Source organism: Mustela nivalis (genome assembly GCF_964662115.1).
Source record: "Mustela nivalis genome assembly, chromosome: 14".
Taxonomy (NCBI): domain Eukaryota; kingdom Metazoa; phylum Chordata; class Mammalia; order Carnivora; family Mustelidae; genus Mustela; species Mustela nivalis.
Genome location: NC_139033.1, coordinates 68,316,770 through 68,344,364, shown reverse-complemented (window position 1 = coordinate 68,344,364; position 27,595 = coordinate 68,316,770). Strand labels below are relative to the sequence as shown.

Here is a 27,595-nt window from a genome sequence, read left to right as displayed (position 1 = left end):
TTAATACACCTACATTCAGCATTCACTTGTTATATAACCTTAAATAAGTCACTTAATTTTCAAGTTCATCAGCTACCTATATACTGCAGTGTTTCTATGAAATGACTTCTAAATTCACTTTCAATTTATAATCCTCATTTAATTTAGAACAGCACAAAGGACTGGCCATCCAAAGGAAATAAACAATAGTATTCACTCATACAATGTCTTATGACACAGGATCAGAAATTATCATTCAGATAATATCAAACACTTGAGAGGTAGGGGAATGACTGCCTATTCACTATGATTAAAACAGCCAGTGGAGGGGCACCTGGGTGGCTCAGTCAGTTTAAGCATCTGCCTTTGGCTCAGGTCATGATCCCATGGTCCTGGTATCGAGCCCCTCACTGAGCTCCCTGTAGCAGGAAGCTTGCTTCTCCCTCTCCCCTAGCTTTTGTTCCCTTTCTTGCTGCCTCTCTGTCAAATAAATAAATAGAGCCTTAAAAAACAAAACAAAAGAAAACACCCACTGGAGGGACTAAAATGAGAAAGACTGAAATCAACCAAGAGTAGCAATAACGTGGACCAACCAAACTATCCATACCATCAATAACATGGATAAACTTCAAAGACTATGATGGTGAACTAAGCCAAATCTCTGTACATTTAACTTCCAGAATGCACAAAACTAGTAAGAGGTCAGTAGCTGCTTGTAGAGCTGGGTGGTGGAGGGGATGAGGACTGGGAAAAGATACAAGTACAAAAACATCCTGAGATGAGGGAAATGTTCTACAGTTTGTAAAATGGGTTACAGAGAATTTGCACTTATCAAAACTGATCACACCAAACATAAGATATTTCATATTTACTATATGTAAATATTTCCATTTAAAAACAAAAAACCTCTGTGCTACATAAGTAGAATGAAAAAGGTCACAGAAAATATGCTAAATTATATCCAATTAAGAAGTTCTGTTTTTCTCTTTTGTTTATTTAGATCTTTCAGAAATTGCTGACTTTTTTTTAATTTTTAATATACAATTCATGTCTAAATTACATATGTTCTTTTTAAAAAGGGAAAATCATTAATAGTTTCCCACTCAGTTTACAACTACCTAAAAGGCATTTTTGAAGTTGAAGTACCAATAAAGCAAGTATATCCCAAAACATCAGTGAAATACGTAATGACACAACTGCTGCTGTTACTGATTTTACTTCTAGTTACAGGGTGACACTGCTAAGTAACTATTCCTACATTTATTGCAAAGGCTACACTAATAATTTTTTCTTAATAACTGAGAATGGAAAATCATGAGTGATTTAATAGCATTCCCCCACAAAAAACTCTCATTACACCAACATTTATTTTCTAAGTAATAAAACCATCCAATAAACCAAATAATATTAACAATTAAACTTTACAAAGAATAACTGTTAGAAAGTAAAAGAACTGACATGAGTACTGAGAGATGTAACAGAAATACATAAAAAAGTACCTTTTCTACTCTTTATCAAGTCAACAATATATAAAAATTAAGTAATGACATAGAAAATCTGAATATAATTCATCAACTTAATGTCTACTAATACTTTATCACCTACAAAAAGAGTATGCCTTGACTCCTCTACCACCTGTGAAATATTCACATCAATCATACATCAGCTCAACCCAAACATTCATCAACAGAAAAATGGATAATTATTTGGTAGTATGTGCATACAATGGTATACTATACAGCATATATATGAATGAACTACAAACACACAGTTACCCAAAAATAATGAGCTAGACCCAAATGAACACAATCTATGTTTCTGTTCACAAAGCGTTCCAAACAGGCAAAATTAATCCATGAGGTTAAAAGCCACACTAGTATTAACAATTTTGAACAGAAAGGTGGAGTAGCAATCAGGAAGGGAGAGTCGTGAGGGGATTTTTAGAAGCCCATAGGGTTCTGTTTGTATTGGTTACACAGATGTGTTCACTCTAGGATAGTTCGTTTGTACTCTTTTTTGTATGTTAATGTCTGTTAAATTAGAAAATTGGGGGTCAAAAGGAAGAGCTTTTACAGTCTTTAAAAAAAAAACATATCTGAACAGCCTCATCTAATGAATAGGGAATAGAGGCCAACACTCAAAACTAAATACTTTCATTAGTACAAAAGAACAAATAAATGACCTAAGCATACAACTTAAAATAAAACAGCCTAAGGAAAACAAATAAATCAAAACAAACAAAAAAAGGATAGTCAGACAATGAAAAGAACTGACTGAATAAACCTACTAACTGATTTCTGTGAAAAATAAAATATACAAACCTCTGGCAATGGTAAATTTGTATGTATAAATTTCTATATATCTAGCAAATAAGAAGTGAAAATAGGGGAAAATACAGGTCCAAAATAGAGAACTCTTATGTAAAATATCTTAAAGACATTAAGGACAAATTCATAGGAAAACAAATTTTAAAAACTGACCCTAAAAGACACAGAAAATGTACATTTAAAAAGCAAAAAAAAAAAAAAGGTTGGGTCCAACCAATTTTATAGTTAAGTTCTATCAAGAACAGATCATTCCTATACAAATCTGAAAATGCAAGTAAAATAACAACCTAGTAATTGCTAATGAAAAAACTATGTGGTACTTCCCAAAAGGTGCCTTGCCAATCTCCAGTAAGATAAAAAAATGTCCACGAGATACTGTTTTTCGTAACTCACAGAATTTAAGGGTAATTTTTATTATATACACTTTGCACTTTAAGTTCTAAATTCAGAACTCCTACATTATCATGAGGTTCCACTATTGGGCAGCATCAACCAAATCAGATTTTACCTGCAGCTCTGGTTCCTGGCCATCATTGCCTCTTCAGCTAACCCAGTCTATTTCCTTTCTAGCCTTTATAACATATATCCTACTCTCCAGAACCTGCCAAATAAAAATCCTTAAGTATTTAAGCATAAGCTTCAGCACCACCAGTTGTAAAACATCTTCCATGGAAATTTTCCTCTCTTCTTCATTCCTATTTTATCAGTTAGTGCCATTTTTCCAAAGACATACAACCCCATCCATGTCCTCTTGCATTAAGTTAGTTAAGTACAATGGTTTCCAACCTCTTGTAAAATCTAAGCATTCAAAAAATACTTCATCTGGTTTCAAGAACACTGAATCAACAGGATGAAATTTCCCCTGCTTATTATACAAAACTCAGAGAAATAACTCCAAAACATGGAAGAGTTCTCTTTCGAATAGAAGCTAGAAGGTATCCCAGGTGAAAAAAGTAGAGGAAGTCTTGGAAAAAGGGCTAGTCTCTCCCAAGTAGCCACCTTCTAGGGCAGGGAGGGGCCCAACAAGCTGCTCATTAGATCATTTGCAATTGGGACATGGTTGCCTAAGTACACAATCTTCAAACAAATACCAGATCAATCCTTAACATCTCAAGAGAACAGCTGAAATTGAAAAAACCAAATTGGCTGGGTAGGAGGGAGGTAAGAAGAGTACTTCAGAGCCTCAGAGAAATAAAAGCAGGAATCATCCAAAATTAAGAACAGGAGATTAAAGAAAAGAAGGTTGTGATAAATAAGAAGCTGTGAAACAAAGCTAATGCACAAATCAGTGAAATGTACAATCGAACTGACACACTCTTCTGGAACACAGCACATAAAAATTAAAAAATAAAAGTGCAAAGGAAAAAAAAGAAATGTGAAAAATAGATCCAGAAATTCTACTATTCAGAATACCAGGGAAGCTATATAAAATAGAGAAGCTTTCTCTCAACAAGAATCAAGAATGTCCAAAATTTAAGACAAGAGTCCTCAGAATGAAAGGGCTTACTCAGGGAACCTAGGTAGCTCAGCCGGTTAAGTGTCAGGGTCAAATCACAATCCCAGGGTCCTGGGACAGAGTCCCACATTGGCCTCCCTGCTCCGCGAAGAGTCTGCTTCTCTCTCTGCCCCCCTTTCCTGCCCATCCATTCACACTCTCTCTTTCCCTCTCTAAAATAAATAAATAAAATCTTTAAAAAAAAAAAATAAATAAAATCTTTAAAAAAAAAAAAAAAGAAAAGAAAAGAAAATAAACTCAGCACTAAATAAGATAAAAAAGAAAATCCCACACCTACCCTATTGGAAAACCATGAAAAACAAAAATAAAGGAAAAACCCTAAAAGTTATTAACAGAAAAGAATAAGAAATAAAACTGATACTAGATCTTTTATCAGTAACTAGCCGCATAGGAAAATAGTGGAGAAATAACTACAAACCCCTGAGGAAAAATAACTTTGACTTTAACATTTCCCAACAAAGTAGTTCTGAAACAGTACCAAACTTGAAGGCCTTTCTCAATTAAGACCGTTAAGTGCCTGGAAGACAGGTCCTGTGTCTTGTACACTAATAAGTACATCAGCTACAATCTAGGCAATTTCCTAAGTACTTGACAACTATTCACTTTAGAGAAATTCAGAAAACCTTCAGTTACTCTCAGGTTTCTATATAATCCTCTCTCCTCTCTACTGCTCAGTTCTATCAAAGCATTTCCCAAGCCACTAAGGGGGAAAAAAAAAAAAAAATCAACATTCACAAAGCTGGCTAAGAATCCAAACTGTAGTTTACAACTCTAACTTACACTAAGAAGTGACAGTGCATATATCAAGACAGTTGCAATAAATTTAGTCAGAATTCAGTTCTATATTTTTAAGTTACATATTTAGACTCACCGAGAAGTGATTCTCATTTATAGACTTTCACAGGCTTTCAAAACATGGATAATTGTTTATTCTTTTTACTTTTATATATGGTATAAAACGAAGTTTTACTTCTTTGTAAAATCATTACTCACTAGCATTAGGACAAATCAATACAAATCAATGTATTTATTTCTAAACTAGAACTGAGAGTCCAGAAATAAATCTTATCACATACATCTTATGATGTATAAAAATTATCAAATGATTTTTAAAAGGTGCTAACGCAATTCCACAGGGAAAAGAGTAGTCTTCAACAAGTGGTACTTGAAAAACTAGATATCAGTTTGCAAAAGAATGGGATGGAATATCAACTACCAACCCCCGACTATACATAAAAATTAACTGAAAATGGATCAGAATAAAAATGGGTCAGAGACCTAAATTTAAGAGCTTAAAACTCTTAACAAAATAGAAGTAAATATTTGTGACCTAGGAATAGTCAATAGTTTCACCCGTAATATATACACACACAAAACACAAATATTAAATTAATCAAAAATAAAAACTTTTGTGTTACAAAACAACATCAAGAAAGTGAAGACAAGCGGCGCCTGGGTGGCTCAGTGGGTTAAAGTCTCTGCCTTCGGCTCAGGTCATGATCCCAGAGTCCTGGGATCAAGCCCCGCATCGGGTTCTCTGCTCAGCAGCGAGCCTGCTTCCCTTCCTCTCTCTCTACCTGCCTCTCTGCCTACTTTTGATCTCTGTCTGTCAAATAAATAATAAATAAAGTCTTTAAAAAAAAAAAAAAAAGTGAAGACAACTCACAAAATGAAAAATTTATAAATTATCTATGTGAAAAAGAACTTATATCCAGAATATATAAAGAACACTTAGAACTGAATAACAAAAAGATGAACCATTTAAAACACAGGCAAAGGATTTAAACAGACATCTCTCCAAAGATACACATGCGAGTAAGCACATGAAAGGATGCTCAACATCACTAGTCATGATGTAAATGCAAAAGACAACTACAAATGAGAGACAATTTTACCCTTAGGATGACTATAATCAAAGACATACAATAACAATATTGGCATGGAGGTGGAAAAATTGGAACTCCCTTACATTGGTGGTAAAATGGTGCCTAGCAGGTTTGATAGTTCCTCAAAATGTTTAACATAGTTACTACGTGGTCAAGCAAGCCACTCATAACCAAAAGAAATGAAAAAAAACTGGTCTGCACAAAAACTTGTCCTTGAATGTTCATGGTAGCATTACTCAAAGGAGCTACAAACTAGAAACAAATCAAATGTTAACAGATGAACTGATCAACAAAATGCAGTATGTTCATTAATAATGGGCTATTAATTCAGACATAAAAAAGAATAAGGTACTGATACATACTACAATATGAATAAACCCAGAAAATATTATGCTAAGTAAAAGAATCCAGTCACAAAAAGTTACCCATTGTATGATTCCATTTATATGAAATGCCCAGAATAGGAAAATCTGTAAGATAGAAAGTAGGGAAATGGTTGCCTAAAGCTGGAGGTAAGAATGGTAAAATGAGTGATTGCCTGTGAATATAAGGTTTCTTTGTGGGTGGGGGGAAGAAAAGATCCTAAAATTAGACTGTTGTGATGGTTGTACAACCTGTTGAATAAGACCATTGAACTGAATATTTTAAAGGGATGAACTATATTGGGGCGCCTGGGTGGCTCAGTGGTTAAGCCGCTGCCTTCGGCTCAGGTCATGATCTCAGGGTCCTGGGATCAAGTCCCACATCGGGCTCTCTGCTCAGCAGGGAGCCTGCTTCCTCCTCTCTCTCTCTCTCTCTCTGCCTGCCTCTCTGCCTACTTGTGATTTCTCTCTGTCAAATAAATAAATAAAATCTTAAAAAAATATAATAAAATAAATAAAGGGATGAACTATACAATAAAGGAATATCTCAGTCAAGCTGCTAAAAAATTATACCCACATTTATACACAAAACACTACTCATCAAAATATGAGTGTCCCTTACCCCCCACCAAAAGGACTCCCATTTATCTTCTGTCTTACCTTTTAAGGGCATCTTTGAGTTCAGGCACAGAACGAATACATTGAACTGTAGCATTCATGTAGCAAGTGTTACCAAGGTTTGTCAATCCACATGGTAATTCCATCTGAAAAGGACATGGATTAAAACATTTTTATAAAATGACAGAGCATATATAAAATCACTAAAGTTCACACTTCGAAGTATAATTTACCAACTCATACCAATTTATATTCCAACTTTACCCATAAGTAAAAGTTTTATACTCCTAACAGAAATGTTCACTTGCATTATGTTGACATGGTTTTAATTCCCTTCTTAAAAATATTGAAAGCCTCTTTTCCCATAAAATAATAGTACTATTAGCACTGCCCAACACTTATTTATTAAAGACACTAATGGACTTTGCACTGAATTATCCAATTATATCAGGACTCCTCAAGCCAATTTCAAAAATAAAACCTTTTAGTTTTAAAAACATACATCTTGGGGAGCCCCAGGAGCTCCACGTTCATTGTGGAAACTGCTGGAGATTTTCTCTCCCTCTCCCCTGCCCCACACAACTCACCCATGTGCTCTAATAAGATCTTCAAAATAAACAAGAACATATATCTTGATATTACCAATTAAATCTTCAAAACACTTATTTTTTTTAAAGATTTATTTATTTTAGAGAGACAGTGTGTGCACTTGAGCAGGGGAAGGGACAAAGGAAGAGGGAGAGAAACTCAAGCAGACTCTTCTTAGAGGTGGAGCCCATCATAGGGCTTGATTCCACAACCCTGATATCATGACGTGAGCTGAAATCAAGAGTCAGACGCTTAACCGACTGAGCTACCCAGGCGTCCCAAACCTTTAAAACGTATAGATGCTACTTTGTGAAAGGCATCTTAGTACCTGTAGCAATCATTTTTATACAAAACGTGGTATATCTTACCGCAGATGCTAACTGTTCTTCTGTCATGTCTTCTACAAAGACAGTTTTAGCTGAGGGTTCCTCAGGAAGAGCATCTGCTGACCCCATCATTAGTAGAGTCATACCCTGTTTTAAAAAAAATTTCATTTCATAAAAATGCTCAGACGTTGATAATGCTTATGTCCAATGAAAGAAGCCAGACACAGAAAAATAAAACATATTGTATGCTTGTATTTGCCAGAAAAGGTAAATCTACAGACACAAGGCAGACTAGCAATTACTAAGGCTAAAGGTGGGAAGAGGGAGTGACTTTAAACAGACACCTATTTCTTTCTGGGGTGATGGAAATGTTCTAAAATTAGATTGTGGTGAAGGTTACACAACTCTTGTCAATACTAAAAATCAGCAACAGTTTAAAAAAAAAAAAAGTACTGAGGTGGCTGCTTCAAGCCAAAGGTCCCCTGCTTATATCCAAAGGGGCACAAAGAAACTTTTCAGTATGATAAAACTTCTGGATCTTGATTGTGGTGGTAGTTACATGACTGTATAGAACTACCCAAATTCAAACTGCACACTAAAAATAGGTGAATTTTAGTCCATATAAATTACACTTCAATGAAGCTAGGGAAAAATAGTGTCATAAAAACAGTTGAGATTGTTTAAAATACTGGAGGGGAGGGAATTCTCGAAATGATTATTAACATTTAGTGGAATCATTTCTCCCCATAACAAAGTGCAGTTAGCATTCTTTTTGTGAATGTCTATTGTACAAATGTAACAATTACTTATAATTGAATGGAATTATTTTGAGAGCACCAAACCCTCCATTATTGGAAAACATTACACCAAACACATAAATTAGTTCAAAATACCCAATTTTATAATTCTACATTAACATTATAGAATATATATAAGGGAATATATATTATATATAGGATATATATTATATAAGGGAATATTTACATTCAACACATATGTAACATTCCATACAACAGAAAACAATGAAGAAATCCGAAAATGTTAACAAAATCTTACTATGGAAGATACAAACACATAAAACAAAGAAAAGAGTAGGGAGGTTTAAAAATTTTTTTTAAAAAGAGCCAAAAATGGAGGTTTAAGAAGAAAAAAAGACAGTAAGAGAAGATACAAATTTCCACATGAGGATTAAATTAGAAAGTTAAAAAGTTTGGGGACCTGGCTGGCTTAGTCAGTAGAGCATGTGACTTTTGATCTCAGGGTTGTAAATCTGAGCCCCATGTTGGGAGCAGAGATTACTTAAAAATAAAACCTTAAAAAAATTTTTTTAAAGAAAATTAATAAGGATAACAAACTCAGTCCTAAGAGCACCTATGTTGAAATCCAATAACCTTCATTCTACCACCCATTATTTTAACTTAAACTTTCTGTGATAGCAGAAGGAATACTAAACTATCACTAAAAAATCTTTTTTCCAAAGACTACCCTCAGGAAAACCAAATATTTAAAGGATGTACTAGCAAATAGTCTGTTATAAAGGTGATATAAAATAAAGAAAATGGGGTGCCTGGGTGGCTCAGTCATTACACATCTGCCTTCAGCCCAGGTCATGATGCCAGAGTCCTGGGATCGAATCTCCCATCAGGCTCCCTACAGAGTGGGAAACCTGCTTCTCCCTCACCCACTCCCCCTGCTTGTGTGCTCACTCTCGCTATGTCTCTCTCTGTCAAATAAATAAAATCTTACAAAAAAAAAAAAAAAAAAAGAAGAGAAAGAATATCAGTAAACAGTAAACATAAGAATATACCTGTAATATTTTAAGAAGAAAACTATAAAGCTTTACTTAGGAATATAAAATACACCTAAACAATAAATTGAAAGTCATTAACAGTTTCTAGACAGGAAAAATTACTGTAAAGATGTGATTCTAAATTGTTACATGAATTTAATTTTTTTGAAACTTTACAAAATGATTCATTCATATACCAAGTTTATACCCATAATAACAGCTAAGAAATTTCTAAACCATAAAGATTAAAACAATGCCATTTAAGAAGAAAATAGATTATACAATGAAGAATGTTGAGAAAAACTGGATAATTTAGAAAAAAAATATCATCAGTTCTCCACCTCACGGTATGCGATACCCAAAATGAATTAAAAGACTTAAGAAATAAAACAAAGGGTGCCTGGGTGGGTCAGTGGGTTAAGCGTCCGACACTTGGTTTCAGCTCAGGTCATGATCTCATGGGTACAGAGTATTAAGCCCCGCCAATGATGGGCTCCACACTCAGCCAGGAGTCTGCTTGAAGATTCCCTCCCTCAGCCCTTCCCCCAACCTGCACGCACACGCTCACGCTCTTTCTCTTTAAAATGCATAAATCTTTTAAAATAAATAAATAAATAAAACAAATAATTACAAAAACATGTAAGTGAATTTAAAAAACCTTGCTTTGCTGGAATATTTTCTAAAAGTGACATAAAAGATGAAAGGACTAATGTTACTACATAGTTCTTGAAAACTTCTATAAAGCATTACCAATCAAAATTTAAAAGGAAAAAGGGTAAAAAGGTTACACTATATAGAAGCACATTAAAAAAAAAAAAAAAAGTAAAGCAAACAACAGAAAACTGGACAAAAGATATAAACAGTAAACAAAAGGGCTTAAAATAAATTAAGCTTCTACTGTAAGAAGCTAGAAAAAGTATACAAAGTATAAGAAGGAAATAAAGCAAAGAGGTGAAATCAATAAAATAATAAATAAAAGTTGATTCTCTTGTGGGGGTGGTAAATCCATGAAATTGACAAATCTCTGGGTAGATAATGAAGAAAATAGAGAGAAACCACAATTTGCCAATAACAGGAAAAAAAAAAGAGAGAGAGAAAAAACATCACTAGAGACTCTAGAATGACAATTTAAGCTGTAAATTAAATGGGCCAATTCCTTAAAAGATGTTAACTATTATCATAACAGATGTCAAAGAAAACATAACATCAGAGTCCTACATTTATTAAATACATTAGATTCCTAACTGAAAGTCTTCCCACACAGAAAGCTCTAAGCTTCAATGGAAAATTCTATGAACCATTTAAAGAAACTCTCTTTCAGAAAACAGAAGAAGTGGGGATGCCTCCTAACCCATTTTATATGGCCAGGATTACACTGACAGCAAAAGCAGACAAAGACAAATCAAGAAAACTATAAACCAGTATTTCTCACAACTAGAAACACAAAATCCTTTACAAAATACCACCAAATAGAATCCAGCAATATATAAAAAGGAAAATACATAATGACTAAGTGGGGTTTAGCCCAAGAATGAAAGGTTGGTTTACTATTTAAGAGTCGATGTATTTATTTCACCACATTAACAGATTAAAGGAAAAAAAATGATACTTGCAATAGATATGGAAAAAGTATTTGAAAAATTCAACTCCCATTCATGAACAAAAATTCTCAGCAAATTACAAATAGAGAACTTCCTCAAACTAATGATGAACATCTATAAAACAACTCCAACAAAAACTGGAGATTTTTCTCCCAGGATCAGGAAAAAAAATGATGTGTACAATGTCAACCACTTCTACTCAACATTGTGCTGAACATCCTAACCGGTGCAATAAAGCAAGGGGGAAAAAAAAGAAATAAAAGGCATGCAGATTAAAAAGGAAAAAATAAAACCATTCTTATTTCAAGATGATTGTATCCTACCTACATAATCCTAAACACTAATATGTAAAAATCAACAAAATCACAGGATACAAGATCAATATACAATAATTAATTCTATTTGTATATGTTAGCAGTAAATAACTGGAAAATGAGATTTGAAAAATGCCATTTATGATAGCATCAAATACCATGAAATACTTTATGACATTTAAAAAAAGTACAATCCTGTACTGAAAATAAAATGGTGCCTGAGTGGCTCAGCTAATTAAGCATCCAACTCTTAGTTTCAGCTCAGGTCATTAGCTCATGGGTTGTGAGATCAAGCCCCTTGTTGGGCTCCATGCTCAGCAAGGAGTCTGCTTGAAGATTTTCTCCCTTTGCCCCTCCCCTGATGCGCATGCATGTGTATACATATTCTCTCTCTCAAATAAAAAGATCTTTAAAAAAAGAAAAGAAAAAATAAATAGGGGCCCTGGGTGGTTCAGTATGTGAAATGTCTGCCTTTGGCTCAGGTCATGATCCCAGGGTCCTGGGATCAAGCCCTGCATCGGGCAGGGAGTCTGCTTCACAGGGAGTCTGCTTCTCTCTCCTCTGCCCCCCACTCAAGCACATACTTCTGTTCTCAATACATAAAATCTTTAAAACAAAAGAAAAAATATATATAAAACATTGTTGTGGGAAATTTTTTTCAGAAGATTCAAGATGTCCCAATTTGGGGGTCCCTAGCTGGCTCTCCGTAAGTTAAGCATCCGACTCTTGATTTGGGCTCAGGTCACTATCTCAGGGTTGTGAGATCAAGCCCGACATGGGGCTCCATGCTGGGCATGAAGCCTGCTTAAGATTCTCTCCCCCTCTCCCAATGCCACTGCTCCTCCCCCGCCACTCATGCATACAAGTTCTCTCTCAAAACAGAAAAATGTTTAAAAAAAAATTTTTAAAGGGGCACCTTGGTGGCTCAGTGGGTTAAAGCCTCTGCCTTCGGCTCAGGTCATGATCCCAGGGTCCTGGGATCGAGCCCCATATTGGGCTCTCTGCTCAGTGGGGAGCCTGCTTCCCTTCCTCTCTCTCTCTGCCTGCCTCTGTGCCTACCTGTGATCTCTGTCTGTCAAATAAATAAATTAAAAAGCAATTTTTTTTAAAGACATCCCAGTTTGATATATAGTATCAATGTAATTCCAATCAAAATCCCAGAAGACTCTTGTAGAAAATGAACTGAATCTAAAATGTCCAAAGGACATGCAAAGACTTTAGAATAGCCAGTAAGTGTTGGAAAAGAACAACAATCTGGACTTCTACTGCTTGATTTCAAGTCTTGAATAATCAAGACGGTGGGGAGTGGGTACTGGTGTAAAGGTACATATACAAATCAACAGAACAAAATCCAGAAACGGACTTAGATGTGCTCATACAACTGAACACACTCATATGAAAACAATAAACCTTAACCACTGCTTAACAACAAACACAAGAGTCTGCTCAAAACAGATGATATACCTAAGTATAAAAGATAAAACTTGTAAAAGTTTCAGAAAACCGAAGTCTCTTGTGACCTTGACACAGGCAAAGATTTCTTAGATGGGATACAAATAGTCAAAACCATAAAAGAAAGAAACCTGATAAGTGATACTTGAACAAATTTAAAATTTCTACTCAAAAAAACATTTTTAAAAAGACAAAAAAATCAGAAACTGAAAGTATCACAGCAGATATATCTCACAAGACTTGATCCCAGTAGGTATTCTTTATATGCAAGTAAGAAAATAACCCATTTAAAAATACATAAAGATCTGAGCAGACATTTCACAAAAAGATATAAAAGGTGCCAATAAGGTTAAAGCATTCAATACCATCAGTCATCATATAAATGTAAACTAAAACCATAAGGAAGTATCACTACACACCCACCAGAATGACTAAAACAAAAATGACTGACAACAGTCAAATGCTGTGATGGCAGAACAACTGGATCTATCATATACCATTCATAAGAATGTAGAATGGTATAACCATCACTTTAGAAAGTATTTGGCAGTTTCTTACAAAGTTAAACACATTCTTAACCATAAGACACAGCAATTTCACTCACAGGTTATTTACTCAAGGAAAAGGAAAATGTGCATCTACAAAAATGAAGGTTCCCAGCAGTTCTGTTCCTAACAGTCAAAAAGTAGAAACAAAAATATCCATTAACAGATGAACATGCGTGCACACACACACACTCATAAAAGGGACCAAAATTTTACAATGACAAAACTACCCAATATATGGAATTGTAGTCTCAAAAAAGAGGAGAGAGAAGGGCACACAGAAAACAAACTTAAATAGATAAAATTTTCCAAATTTAATAAAAACTATAAACTCACAAATCCAAGAAACTCAAACAGAATAAATATAAGCAAACCTCTCCAAGACATGTAATTAAATTGCTAAAAAGCAATCTCAAAAGCATCAGGAAGAACAAGACATACTATATGTAAAGGAATTAAGAATGAAAACTATGCAGATCAGAAGACATTTTTCATGTATTCAAAGAAAAAGTGTTAATCTTGAAATCTATACCTATCAAATATGTCTTTCAAAAATAAAGGTGAAATAAAGAGCTTTTCAGAAAAACAAAAGTAGAGAAAATTCATAGACTTGCTCTGTAAGAAACGTGTAAGTTCTTGAAGCAGAAGAAAATGGTATCTGATGGAAATCTATATTTGGATCCAAAGGAAGAATGCCAAAAATGGTAAATGAGTTTTAAACATTTTTACTCTCTTTAAATGATAAATGACTATTTAAGGCAAAAATAGGAATGAAGTATAAGATTTCTAACATGTGGAAGTAAACTGTATGACAACAATAGCACCAAGGACCAGGGAAATGGAAGCATACTATTTTAAGAATCTTATACTATACCTGAAGTCATTTGTTATTTAAGGCAGAGGATGATTAAAGATATGTAATATAAATCCTAGAGGAGTGGCTCAAAGTCATCATCTTAGTACCCTTATACCAAGAGTCAACAAACTTTTCCTATTAAGGACCACATAATAAACATTTTAGGCTTTCTGGGCTATATACAGTCCATTAAAAATGAGCAATAAACTCAGATGACCAAAATAACATTGGTATGTTCTGGGACTACACAGAACCAAATGAGAAATATGTAACAGAAATGTATTAGAAAAAGGCCCAAATAATTGGAGATGAAACAACATAATTCTAAATAATGTATAGGTAAAAGAGCAAAAAACTAAATCAAAAAAACACCCACAACATAAGAAAATATTTAACTGCATAATAAAAACAGAGCACATCAAAAGTTGTGGCTACAACTACAAGTGATTAAACAGAAAATAATAATTTTAAGTGTCTACATAAGGAAAGAAGGTATTAAAAAAAAAATCAATGATTTAAGCACACACTTTAAAAAGCAAGAAAATGAAGCAATTTAAACCAAATGTAGAAAAGAAAATAACATAAATATCAATAAAGTGGAAAATGGATAATATATGAAGTAAACAAAGTAAACAACTGAAAAGAGTAATTGATAAATCCTTAGCAACACTGACCAAAAACAAAACACCAAAGACTTATCAGGTATGGGAAGGTATGGGAAATAAAGATAACAGATATAAAAGAATAATTAATGAACAGTCTGGATATTATGAACAACTTCATGCCAATAAATTCAATATATTTAAACAAATTTTCTCAAAGAGAAAATTCACCAAAACTGGCATAAAAAACAGAAAATCTAAGTACCCTTTATCTATTAAAGAAGTTAAATATCAATCAAATTCTTAAAGAAAATCCAGGTCCAGATAAAATTCACTAGTAAATTATTTCAAGTATTTACAGAAATGCCAATCTTACACAAACTCATTTAGAAAAGAAAGGGCAATACATTCCCAAATAAAAATATTAATACCTCTCATGAACATATATACAAATATCTTTCTTTTTTAAATGAGAAAATTAAATCCAACAATGTATAAAGGAGATAAATAAATCATGACTCAGTGGGTTTGTCCCAGTTCTCAAAGTGTTTGTGAACCCCTACTGGTCTCTGAGATTCTTTCACAAAGCCAGCAAGGTCAAAACTATTTTCATAATACTATGACGTTACTGTCCCTTTTTCAGTGCTGACATCTGCACTACTGGTGGTAAATCACTTGAGGATAAAAATTTTTTAACAGTTTAGCACATATCAAAGTAATGATATAAAATAAATTGGTAAAAATGATTATTAGCACATATCAAAGTAATGATATAAAATAAATTGGTAAAAATGATTATTGATTTTATTAAATCTTGACCTTTGAATACATTTCTTTGTGATATTCTGTGTTATGAAATGGGAATTTCCCATTCAAAAAAGACTTACTTTCCTGGCAACCAAGATCTCCTTCAGCAGGTGAATAAAACTCTGGTACGTCCATAAAATGGACTATATTCAGCACTAAAAAGAACTATACTATATAAGCCATGAAGAGACATGGAGGAAATTTAAATACATATTACTAAGTGAAAGAAAGGTCACATCTTGTAGGATTCCCAATACATGACACTCTGGAAAAAGGCAAAACAATGGAGACAGTAAAAATATCAATCGTTGTCAGGGGGTTGAAGGGATGAAAAGGCAGAGCACACAGAATTTTGGGGACAATAAAACTACTCTGTATGACACTATAATGGTGAATACATGTCATTATACATTTGTCCAAACTCAAAGAATGTATAACACCAACAGTAAATCCTCACGTAAAGCCTGGACTTTGGGCAACAATGATGTGTCAATATAAGTTCATCAATTGTAACAAATGTGGGATGCCTGGGGGGGCTCAGTTGGTTAAGTTGCCTTTAGGTCAGGTCATGAAGCAGGAACCCAGGATCAAGTCCCACATGGAGCTCCTTGCTCAGCAGGGAGCCTGCTTCTCCCTCTGCCTGCCGTGCCCCCTGCTTGTGTGCTCACACACGTGCCTGCACTCTCTCTCTCTCTGACAAATAAAAGCTTAAAAAAAAAAATTATAACAAATGTGCCATCCTGATAGGAGATGTTGGTAATGGAGGAGGCTTCTGCCTGTGTGGGGAAGAGGATATATGGGAAAGCCTGTTTCTTCCACTCAGTCTTTGCTGTGAACCTAAAACTGTTCTGCAAAATAAATCTATTAAAAATATATCAGAGGAGGGGCACCTGGGTGGCTTAGTCGGTTAAGCATCTGTCTTCTGCTCAGGTCATGATCCCAAGGTCCTGGGATTGAGCCCCGCATTAGGCTCCCTGCTCAGTCACAGAAACCTGCTTCTCCCTCTCCCTCTGCCTCTGCCTGCTGCTCTGCCTACTTATGCTCTCTGTCAAATAAATAAAATCTTAAAAATAAAAGATATATGGGGCACCTGGGTAGCTCTGTTGGTTAAGCATCCAATGCTTGATGTCCAACTCAATTTTGGCTAAGGTCACAATGTCAAAGTTGTGAGATGGAGACCTGTCAGGCTCTTGCTAGGCATAGAGCCTGCTTAAGATTCTCTTTCTCTCTTTTTCGGCCCCTACCCACTCCTTCTCTAAATAAATTACATACATACACACATATGAAAATAATCAATAGAAATAAGACATCTGATATCAAAAACATGATCATTTTCTTCAGGATAGCTTATGTTAAATGTATGAGTTGCAAATAGACTTGTTACTTTTTCAGTATCATTTTACTTAAAACTACAAATTATGGGTTTTTATACTCAAGTATTTAGCCAATATTTCTCAAATAAATGAAGTGAGCTTGCTGCTTTAGGAAAAATAAATGACTACATAAAGTTGCCAATGACAAAATTAGAGCTTTCGAGTGAAAATTTGAATTTTATATCTATCACTATATACTTGGCACCTTTTGAATTATAGCCAAGTAGATTTCTATGCACAAAAAGTCACTGATGTGGTTTCTACCACAAACTAACCAATAATTAGCTATTACATGTTGAGTTTGGGTATACTATGAAAGATGAATGTTCACAATTTTATCAGAAAAGATACCTCCTTTTTGAACCTATTTATGTGAGGCCAGATTTATTACACATACCTCAACTAAAACAACTTATCTCAGCAGACTGAATGTAAAAGCAACTATGAGAATTCGATTATCTTCTATTAAGACAGATTTTCAAGAGATTTGCAAAAATATAAAGCACTGCCAGTCCTTTCCCAATATTTCTAGGGAAACATTTAAAAATACAAAATTAACATGTAATGGGTTTGTAATAAATAAACATTTTAGGGCATCTGGGTGGCTCAGTGGGTTAAGCCGCTGCCTTCGGCTCGGGTCATGATCTCAGGGTCCTGGGATCGAGTCCCACATCGGGCTCTCTGCTCAGCAGGGAGCCTGCTTCCTCCTCTCTCTCTCTCTCTCTGACTGCCTCTCCGCCTACTTGTGATCTCTCTCTCTGTCAAATAAATAAATAAATAAAATTTTTAAAAAATTTGTTTAAATAAACATTTTAAATTTGTTTTAATTTCTAATATGATAAATGCCAATAGATATAAACTAATATATATGAAACTCTTTGGGGTTTAAAAATAATTTAAGAGGACAATTAGGGCTGCAAAAAAAAAAAAATTTGAGGGACGCCTGGGTGGCTCAGTTGGTTAAGCAGCTGCCTTCGGCTCAGGTCATGATCCCAGCGTCCTGGGATCGAGTCCCACATCGGGCTCCTTGCTCCGCAGGGAGCCTGCTTCTCCCTCTGACTCTGCTTTCCACTGTGTCTGCCTGTGCTCGCTCTCGCTCGCTCTCTCTCTGACAAATAAATAAATCTTTAAAAAAAAAAAAAAAAAAATTTGAGGGTTGCACATCCCAGGAATGCAATATTTAAAAATTAAAAATCAATGAGGGGTGCCTGAGTAGCTCAGTCAGTTAAGCTGAGCTCAGGCCATGATCTCAGGTCCTGGGACAGAGCCCTACATCTGGCTCCCCGCTAGGTAGGGAGTCTGCTTCTCCCTCTCGTTCATGCACTCTCTCGCTGTCTCTCAAATACATAAATAAATAAACAAACTTAAAAAAATTAAAAATGGGGTACCCAAGTGGCTCAGTGGGTTAAAGTCTCTGCCTTCAGCTGAGGTCATGATCCCAGAGTCCTGGGATGGAGCCCCACATCCAGCTCTCTGCTCAGCAGAGAGCCTGTTTCCCTTCCTCTCTCTCTGCCTGCCTCTCTGCCTGTCAAATAAATAAATACAATCTTTAAAAAAGAAAAAAAAAGAAGAATAAAAAATCAATGAGATTAACCAGACTATCAGAATAAAATAGGAAAATCGTATGATCTTTTTAAAACTTAACAAAATTCGACAGCCATTCGTAATTTTAAAAGTCCCAGTGAACAAGTTAGGATAAGACAAAGATGACCATTCTCACCACTTTCTATTCAACACTGTATTATAAGAAGTCCTAGCCTAGGAAATAAGGCAATAGTAAGAAGTGAAAGTCATAAAGATTGGAAAGGAAGAAGTAAAAATACCTCTATCTGCAGATAACATGCTCCTGTACATAAAAAAAAACCCCAGTGGAATCCAGAAAATAACTAATGAAACTATTAAGTGAATTTAGCAAGGTCACAGGATGAAAAAAAACTACATTTTTATAACCTACCCATGAACACTGGAAAACAAAATTTTTTTTTAAATATCATTTAACAGCCACGAAACCTTAAGTCCAAAGAATCTAACAAAAACCATGAAGATCCTACACTAAGAAGCTACAAACTCAGTTTAGGAGAATATAAAGACCTAAACAGAGTACATCATTTTAAGGATTCTATACTAAATACTGTTAAGATGGCCATTTTCCCCAAACTGAACAAAGAACCAATACGATCTTAAAATTCCAAGAGTCCATTTGTAAAAACTGACACTTATTCTAAAATCAAAAGGAAATGCAAAGAAGCTAAAATATTCTTGCACAAGTTGGAGAACTTATGCTATCTCATTTCAAGACTTATTAAAAGCTTTAATCACTAAGACATATGTGTACTAGCATGAAAGAGGATATATCAATATCAATGAAATATATCAATGAAAGAGGAATCCAAAAGTAAATCTGCCATGGATTCTCCCAAGACAAGTCAATCAGAAAAAGAGAGTATTTTCAATAAATAGTGCTGGTGTTCCACTGGATACATCTATGGAAAAAAAGCATCTGCAACACATTTGTATATAATAATTAAGAAACTGAATTATAGTAAATGCTCTGAGGATAATACTTACATTTTTTATTTTGAGGTTTCCCCAATCATCATCCTGTTTTAAAAACAAATGAAAAACATTTAACGACCCCTGTATAATCTGAACATATTCTAATAATCAATGAATTTTAAGCTACTCCAAAATAGAATTTTTTTGCAGATTTTTACTTATTTAAAAAATAATTTTATTTAAAAAATTACTTATTAAAAAAAGTAATTTTTACTTAAAATTACTATAATCAAAAGTATTTTGTTTTAAATGCAGTGTTACAGTCAGTAAGTCTTATAATTGCTTTAACTACATTGGGGGCTTGTGGGGGGGTGGGGAGAGAAAAAATGAAAATAAAAGGGGACCAAGAGGGAGACAAACCTTAGGAGACTCAATCTCAGGAAACAAACTGAGGGTTGCTGGGGGGTGGCAAAGTGGGGAAGATAGGGTGGCTGGGTTATGGACACTGGGGAGGGTATATGCTATGGTGAGTGCTGTGAATTGTGTTAAGACTGAAGACTCACAGACCTGTACCCCTGAAACAAATAATACATTATCTGTTAATAATTTCAAAAAAAACAATTGCTTAAACTACCAAAGACACAATCTAAAAAACAATAAACCTGACTATACTAAACCTTGATGATAGATACAAATTTTTCTCCATGTTTGTTATATGTATGCACCCAGCAAAACTAGTAATTAGCTTATGTGACAGGAATTAAGAGTAACTTATGAAATAAGGTCTAAATATAATTACAATGATTATATAATTTACTGTCTAAAGCAGGAGATTCTTTTTTTTTTTTCTTTTTTTTTTCAAAGCAGATTCTTAAGAAGGAAAGTGCTATTAAAAATTATACCAGGAATACCAGAAGCAAACTACCCTTCATGACATCTGCTGTGTCCACAAATTTTTTTTCAAGTCCCAAATTTCACATCTATGAAGTAATTAAATATTTTCACTTCAATATACTCAATTAAAACAATTTTTTTAATGCCATGATTGGCCCCCAGACATCTTGGCCTACCGCATACTGCAGCTAAACTCTTTACCTTCACAGAATAACGTCATTTCCACATAACTTCTTTTTCAGACAAAATGCCAGGCACCCAATATGCTTCCCTTTGGTAGTGCCAATTTTTTCTTTCATGCTTCAAAGTGCAACAGTAACTTCCTAAATATCCTTCTCAGTTTAAGGTCCATTTCTATTAATCAAAAGGAATGATAACTATATACATGCTCCCTCAGTTCCCTTATCTGAGATCACACAAAGCTGAAAAAATGAACCGATATTTGCTTGGCTTGTAAATCACATGCTCTTCTAGTAACCTGCTATACGTTACTTAAATCTCTCTGATGCTAAGTTTTCTCATTTATTAAATTATAAAATACATTTATTCTCATTTTTCCAATATACAGAGTTGAGAATTAAAGAAAATAAAAGCCTGGCACAAAATAATTATTCTGTAAGTGATTACTATTAGTAGTCAATTTCATTTAATTACTATTTCTCTGTAATTCTCCATAGCACACCACCAGTATACAGCTCATCACAAATTCAGTTATCGAGCCACTAATGACTAAAAAGCTCATAATGCAACTTGGAGGGGAAACAATGTTTTCTTCACCAACATCAATTTCACTGCCCACCTGACAGGGGCAATCAAGCCACATCTCTAAAGTTAACTATAGCTCTTGGCATTTCACACCTAACTCTTGAGGGTATTGTCTTTTTAAAACTATACTTCCATAGTTTTACAAATAGTAATACTTGCATGTTTTTGTGGCCCATCACCAATGACACCAGGAAGCTTAGACTCCTAACTGTAGTCAATATGACCATCCCAAGGAAACTAAAGGAAAAATTATGTTTGCTCTCTCTTTTAACAGAAATATTTTCTCCTACCTCCAAACAGGTTTTATATAGCAATTACTCCCTAAGTGATAAGAGCCCTTTTTCAATGAGTAGAATATGAAACAGGCCAAAAAAAATTAACAGTTTTACAGTATTCCAGAAACGAGGCTTTGGTAAAGATGTTGAACTATTCTGAATTTCAACATTTGAATGCATGTACAAAAATACCTTCTGTAGTCTTTTTTTTTTTTAATCTACCATATTGTCCCATATTTTTAAGAGATAAAATTTTCTCCACCCCATAACAGAAAACTACTAAAGGTGTATACATTTTTATATTAATCTAAACAAAATAAAATATTTTTAACACACCTTCACCAGGAAAAAAATCCAAACAACAGAGATAAATGGAAAATTCCCAACTCCCCTGACTCCTATGAGTATTCAGTAATACAATGCATTTTAAAATAAAAACTTTAATGATGCTTCTATAATATAGTGCTTTGAAATGGCTACAGTGTTCCTTTCTACACAAACATGAATAAGAAAGTTTTAAATTCACAGACTATACACTCTCAACAAATTAAAAAATATATATACCTCAAATGCTACATTTTCTGGTATTTGTTTCCACTAATTATATATTGTATATAATGAAAATTTGGACTAAATTTTACCTTCAATGTTCCTCCTTTCACCATAACTTTCTGTCTGGCCGGCTGGACACCAGTGAGTGCAAAAAGCTGAGCCTTGAACACCATTGGAGGTTCATCAGTGTTCAATTCTACACCTTCAAATTTCTCCTTTCCCCATTTCACAGTAACTGCAAACAAAACCATAATTTATTTTTTTCATTTATAAAAATAAGGCATATTTTAAAAAATAAAATAAAATAAAGCATATTTAAAACAGGTGTAGGAATGCAGACTCTGAATTTCAAGAAGAAAGGTTCCATGGGAGAATTGAAAGGTGTAGTTCCTATGCAAGAGGTGGTCAAATATTAGGGGCACCTGGGTGGCTCAGTGGGTTAAAGCCTCTGCCTTCGGCTCAGGTCATGATCCCAGGGTCCTGGGATCGAGCCCCACATAGGGCTCTCTGCTCAGTGGGGAGCCTGCTTCCTCCTCTCTCTCTCTGCCTGCCTCTCCACCTACTTGAGATCTCTGTCAAATAAATAAATAAAATCTTTTAAAAAAAATCCAAAAATCAAAAGATGCAGAAATTTCAAAATTAAAAAAATACAGAAATCTTTCTTCAGTCATTTAGATGGCTATTAAAAAAAAGAAGCCAACAAAGAAGAAAACATCATGTGCTGGTGACAATGTAGAAAAACTAGAACCCTTGAACATTCCTGATGGGAATATAAAACAGTACAGCCACTGCAGAAAAAAGTATGGTCGTTCCTCAAAAAATTAAACTTACCATATGATCCAGGAATTCCATTTCTAAGTATATACTCAAAAGTATGAAGCAGGGACTCAAACTGCTATCTGTATACCCCTGTTCATAGTGCATTATTCCCAAAAGACTCAAAGATGTGAGTGAACCAAGTGTCCATTAACAGATAAACAGATGAACAAAATGTGGTACAGACCTACAATGGATATTATTCAGCCTTAAAAAGTAATGAAATTCTTATATATACATCACATGGATGAACCTTGGAGACATTATGCTAAACAAAGTAAGCCAGATGCCAAAAGTCAAACATTATGATTTCCCTTATGTGAGGTACCTACAGTGGTCAAATTCATAGACAGAAAGTAGGATGGTGGTTGCCAGGAGGCTGGAAGGAAGAGGAAATGGAGAGTTATTGTTCACAGAATTTCAGTGTAGGTACATGAAAAAGCTCTGAAGGTGGATGGTGAGGACAGTTACACAACAATATGAATGTACTTAATGCCAAAAATGTACACTTAAAAATGGTTTAAGGAGTACATTTTTGGTTACATATATTTTACCATATAATAAAAAAAAAGTCTATTGGCCTCATGAAATACCTAACTTTTGAAATAACATAAAAGTAAGTAAATACAATATACATAGCTTGCCACTGAAAACTTCATACCTACTCAAATAAGAATCTCACAAGAGTTGTCTGTTTTTCCAATAAAACCAAAATATGAAAAACTAATCCTTACTCCAAATCCCAACTCCTTCACTAGTTCAATTAATGTGTTTAACATTCATTCAATAAGCCCCAGAACAAGCTCTAGGAAGATTCTATGAACTTAGAATCTAATAAAAGAGAGAAAAGGGGGAGAAAAGGTAAAAATAATTAACAATATAATATAAATATAAATATAAATATTATAAATGTTAGAGGATCACAAACGAATGAGTGAAAGACTGCCTGGAGGAAGTTGTAACTTCTCTCTGAGTTGAGTCTCAAAGAAAAAATTAAGTGTTAGCCTAAAGATAAGCATTCCTGGAAAAGTTAAGAAAAACATCAAAAGCATAAAACTGCATTTTGTGCTCTGAGATTTAAGTAATTCCCTGAGAGAGGGGGGAGGAAACTGAAACTGGAAGCTGACCAAGGAGAAAGTCACAAAAGATAACATGTCATGCTAAAACATACAGGCTTTGGGTTTTATGTTAGAGAAATGCAGTATCTGTGAAAGGTTTTCATAAACGCCACTTTAGTCTGGTTTGAACATCAGAATGTTCTAGCAGCAGCTGGCAAAAATGGGTTTGAAGAGGACACAACTGTAATTTTGAAATAAACTAGGAACAGAGAACAATGTACAAGCAAAAGATTAAACTAAAACAGTACTAGAAATAATGAGGAGGAACCTATCTGAAATTAATTTAGCTGTGTCACCATGAGCAAGTTACTTAAACTTTTTGTTTATCCATCAAAGAGAATTATACTGGTGTCACAGGTTATGCTGAAGGTTAAAACAAAGCAACATGTATAAAAATACTAGCTTTGTGCCAGGTATACAGGTGTCCATTAATTTTAACAGCACTTATCCTTAACCATATATGAATCTATTTAATTTTCTACTAACACTTATGAAATAGTACTTAAAATATTCTTATTTTAATATAGGGTTTTTTGGCAGAACCTGAAAAATATAAATTCTCAATATGGAGAGGTCAAAGAAGAAACCTTAGAAACCTACTTCAATTCTCTCATTTTGGAAATAAGGGAAGGATATGGTTAAAATGTATAAGACAGAACTTAATGTTAAGATACAGGGTTTGGTGAATACAAGTATTTCTTGAGGGGAACAAAGAGAGGCTGGTGGTGTTGTATGAGTCTACCAGTGTGTTTAAGTATTAGCATACACTGGTATTTATCGCCATCACTTAATTAATAACCCCTCAATTCTACATTGCATAAATAGAATATTTCAAGTACCATTCTGCTGTTAATCTTGGCTTTAGAAAGAGGTTGAGCAATCATTAAAGCGCTCGGTTTAAGATTCTAGAACACCAAGAATCCACATCGAAATTAAACATTGTTCCTTTGATTCATATCATTCTTTGGAAATGCTGAATCTTCAATAAAGAAATTATGGAGTTAGGAATGGCCAATGAATCACACATTCACTGCGAACCGAAGTCACCACATACGTTTTAGGTGCCATTTTGAAAAAGACTAAGAACAGCAAGGTCCATTAACTGAAAATGTGATCCCTGGCTAATACCTTGGCCTGCCTCAAGCAAAATTAAAAAAAAAAAAAAAAAAAAAAAAAAAAAGCCAATTGCCACTTAAAAGGAAATGACGCCTGCGGGTATTTGTGTTCATCTAAGTCTCAAAGCTTAACATCATTCTTCAGACGTAGAAACCCAATAGAACGTTTGATGAAAACAGTAAGTTCACAATCTACCTCGGGATAAAACTGAAATTGGTACAAAAGGGGTGTTTGAGCCAAAAGCAGCAAAGGGGAAGCTATCGGAAGCTGTTAAGGGAAACCCGAAGCACCCTGAAAGCTAACCGTCCATCCGAGGTCCTTCCATCCCTCCCTTTCCCCAGGCTTCCCCCTCCCGACCCTCTCCTTCCGCAGCTACCACTGACGAGTCCAAGCAAATCCCACTACACCTCTAGCCCGGTCCCGGGGGCCTCGGGACACACCCTCCCCTCTCCTGGCTCCCTAGGACGTGACAGAAAAACTATTCTGCAGAGTCACCGCTCCCAGAAGCTGACTCGCGCTCCCCATCCCCACTCCCACCCACTCGGGCCGAGGGGACAGCGATCCCTCAGGTTGCAGAGCTCGGAAACAGCAGATGGAGAGGAAGGGGCCAGGGTCGTCGCCCGCCGCAGTAGCCCCAGCCAATGCCTGGCCGTCCCCTCCCCAGCCCCATGCTCCGCCGGGTGCTGGCCCCGCAGGCCCGGCCTACTCAGAGGCCTAGCGCAGGACGGAAGTGCAGGGCGAGGAAGGAGCTCACCGGAATAAAGCGGCATGGCGGCGGAAGAGGCGGCGGCGGTGCAGGAAGGCTGGGCCTGGCAAGGGCAACGAAGGGAGAGGAACGCGATGTAGCTGTGGCGGCGGCCAAGGCAGAGGCGCGGTAGTGGCGGCAGCACGGGTGCGACGAGAGTCTCATTCAAACCGGCCACTGGCGATGACGCAGCAACACGCAGTTTGCCCGCCGCGGAACCACAGGGCGACTGCAGGAGAAGCCCCGGCGCGTAGAGCGGGCGAGGCGGGGCCTGCAGGGTGGGGAGCTGAGGGAGGTGGGAGCGGAGCCGCGCGCGGCGGCGGGCAGGCGCGGGCACGCGGCCCCGGCGCCAGTACAGGTGCACGCCTGCGCATTGCCCTGTGCTGCCCGCGCCCGCCACAAAGTGGGCTGGCCCTGTGCTCCTGGCCCCCGCTGGATGCCAGCCGTGTGCCCCGCAGCTGTCCTTTTAAGAAAGTCTTTCTCCCCTTTTTCGAAAGAGGGTTTCGATTGGAGCTGGGCGTTTCTTTCCCCTTGTTCATATACCCGGTAAAAAAAATACCTCAGGCCTTGCTCCACCCCCCGTCTCCTGGGTCTACTTAATAAAAAATACCCCGCTCTCCCTTTTAGGATTTTGTGACTAAATGCGTGTCAGAAGACTTTGAATGCTGCAGAGATAGGTCTGCCTGGATTGTAATGTGTTACTGTTGTTCCTCAAAACCGGTTTGGACTCCAGGTTGAATCCAGTGAGAAGAAAAATTTAAAATAATTAAAAACAAAATAATTAAATAAAATGCCCTACGATGGTGAGAGTGGCCCATAGCCTTTCACTTACTTGTCTTGGACCGGTTTCCCCAATCTGGAAAAAGGGAATTCAACTGGATTGTTTCTGAGGCCTCTTCAAACTCAAAATTGTCATGGGAAAGGTAATTTCAAGCATTCTAGTTGAGAAGTAGAGCTTACAAGTTAAAGGAGAAATTTCAAAGAAATTCACGTCAAATTTGGGGTACTTTCTTGCCTCATACAGGCTTTATTACTATTCTAAATGCTGCAAAAGTGTTGAAACTGTCCATAATTTAAGACGTAAATTGTCCACATTTCAAAACGCTACAACCCATTCAGAGACCAATTTTATGAATATACATCAGGAGTCTTATTCACCCTTCACTACATCAAGACATATGAGCATAGGATCCAAAATGTGATGGAAACAACACAACGATGCTATAGAATTTTTTTAAAAGATTTTATTTATTTATTTGACAGACAGAGATCACAAGTAGGCAGAGAGGCAGGCAGAGAGAGAGGAGGAAGCAGGCTCCCTGATGCACACAGAGCCGGATGCAGGGCTCGATCCCGAACCCTGGGATCATGACCTGAGCTGAAAGCAGAGGCTTTAACCCACTTAGCCACCCAGGCACCCCTAGAGTATCTTCTAAAGTGATGTAATATTCAGGGGAAACAGTTTATCAAACTTACTGAGCATTATGATTGCAAGTACCTAAATTTAAAATTAACAGTCATAAAGACTCGCCTGCATCCAGTTATTACTAGCTGTGTGACCTCTCAACTCCAGTTTCCGTCTTTGAAATCAAGAATAATAGCTGTATTATAGGATTCTTCTGAAGATTAAGTAAGATACATATAGAAGATGCTTAGCACAGTGCATTGCACCTAGTATAGCGATTACAGATTACACAATAAAAACTCCAGAGGGATTTTGTAGGGTATGGTTAGAGCACCAGACCATGGGTAGCTTTATTCTCTATTTCCCAAATGTTCAGTCATATACTTCTATAAAATATATCTTTTTATTTAATTTTAATTCCAGTGTAGTTACCATACAGTGCTCTATTAGTTTGGGATATAAAATACAGCGA

General features: G+C 35.8%; 1 protein-coding gene and 1 long non-coding RNA gene across 4 annotated transcripts in view; one reads left to right on the top strand and one right to left on the bottom strand.

Moving 5' to 3' along the window:
* Window positions 1-26,082, bottom strand: part of USP14 (ubiquitin specific peptidase 14) — a gene marked incomplete at its 5' end in the record, with an annotated part of 49,571 nt that extends 23,489 nt beyond the window's left edge. The window contains 5 exons of one of the 3 annotated variants that reach the window (XM_082698775.1): window positions 6,731-6,834; window positions 7,645-7,749; window positions 19,510-19,542; window positions 22,013-22,158; window positions 25,728-26,082. In XM_082698775.1, the coding sequence (XP_082554901.1) occupies window positions 6,731-6,834; window positions 7,645-7,749; window positions 19,510-19,542; window positions 22,013-22,158; window positions 25,728-25,743 (404 nt within the window). Of the gene's footprint in view, window positions 1-6,730; window positions 6,835-7,644; window positions 7,750-19,509; window positions 19,543-22,012; window positions 22,175-25,727 lie in introns of those variants that run through there. The other 2 variants (XM_082698777.1, XM_082698776.1) reach the window with 2 other exon arrangements.
* On the top strand, window positions 26,079-26,509 carry LOC309847901. Its single transcript, XR_014302711.1, has 2 exons — window positions 26,079-26,264; window positions 26,346-26,509. It is a non-coding gene; the product is annotated as an uncharacterized lncRNA (long non-coding RNA).
* The last annotated feature ends 1,086 nt before the right edge of the window (window positions 26,510-27,595 follow it).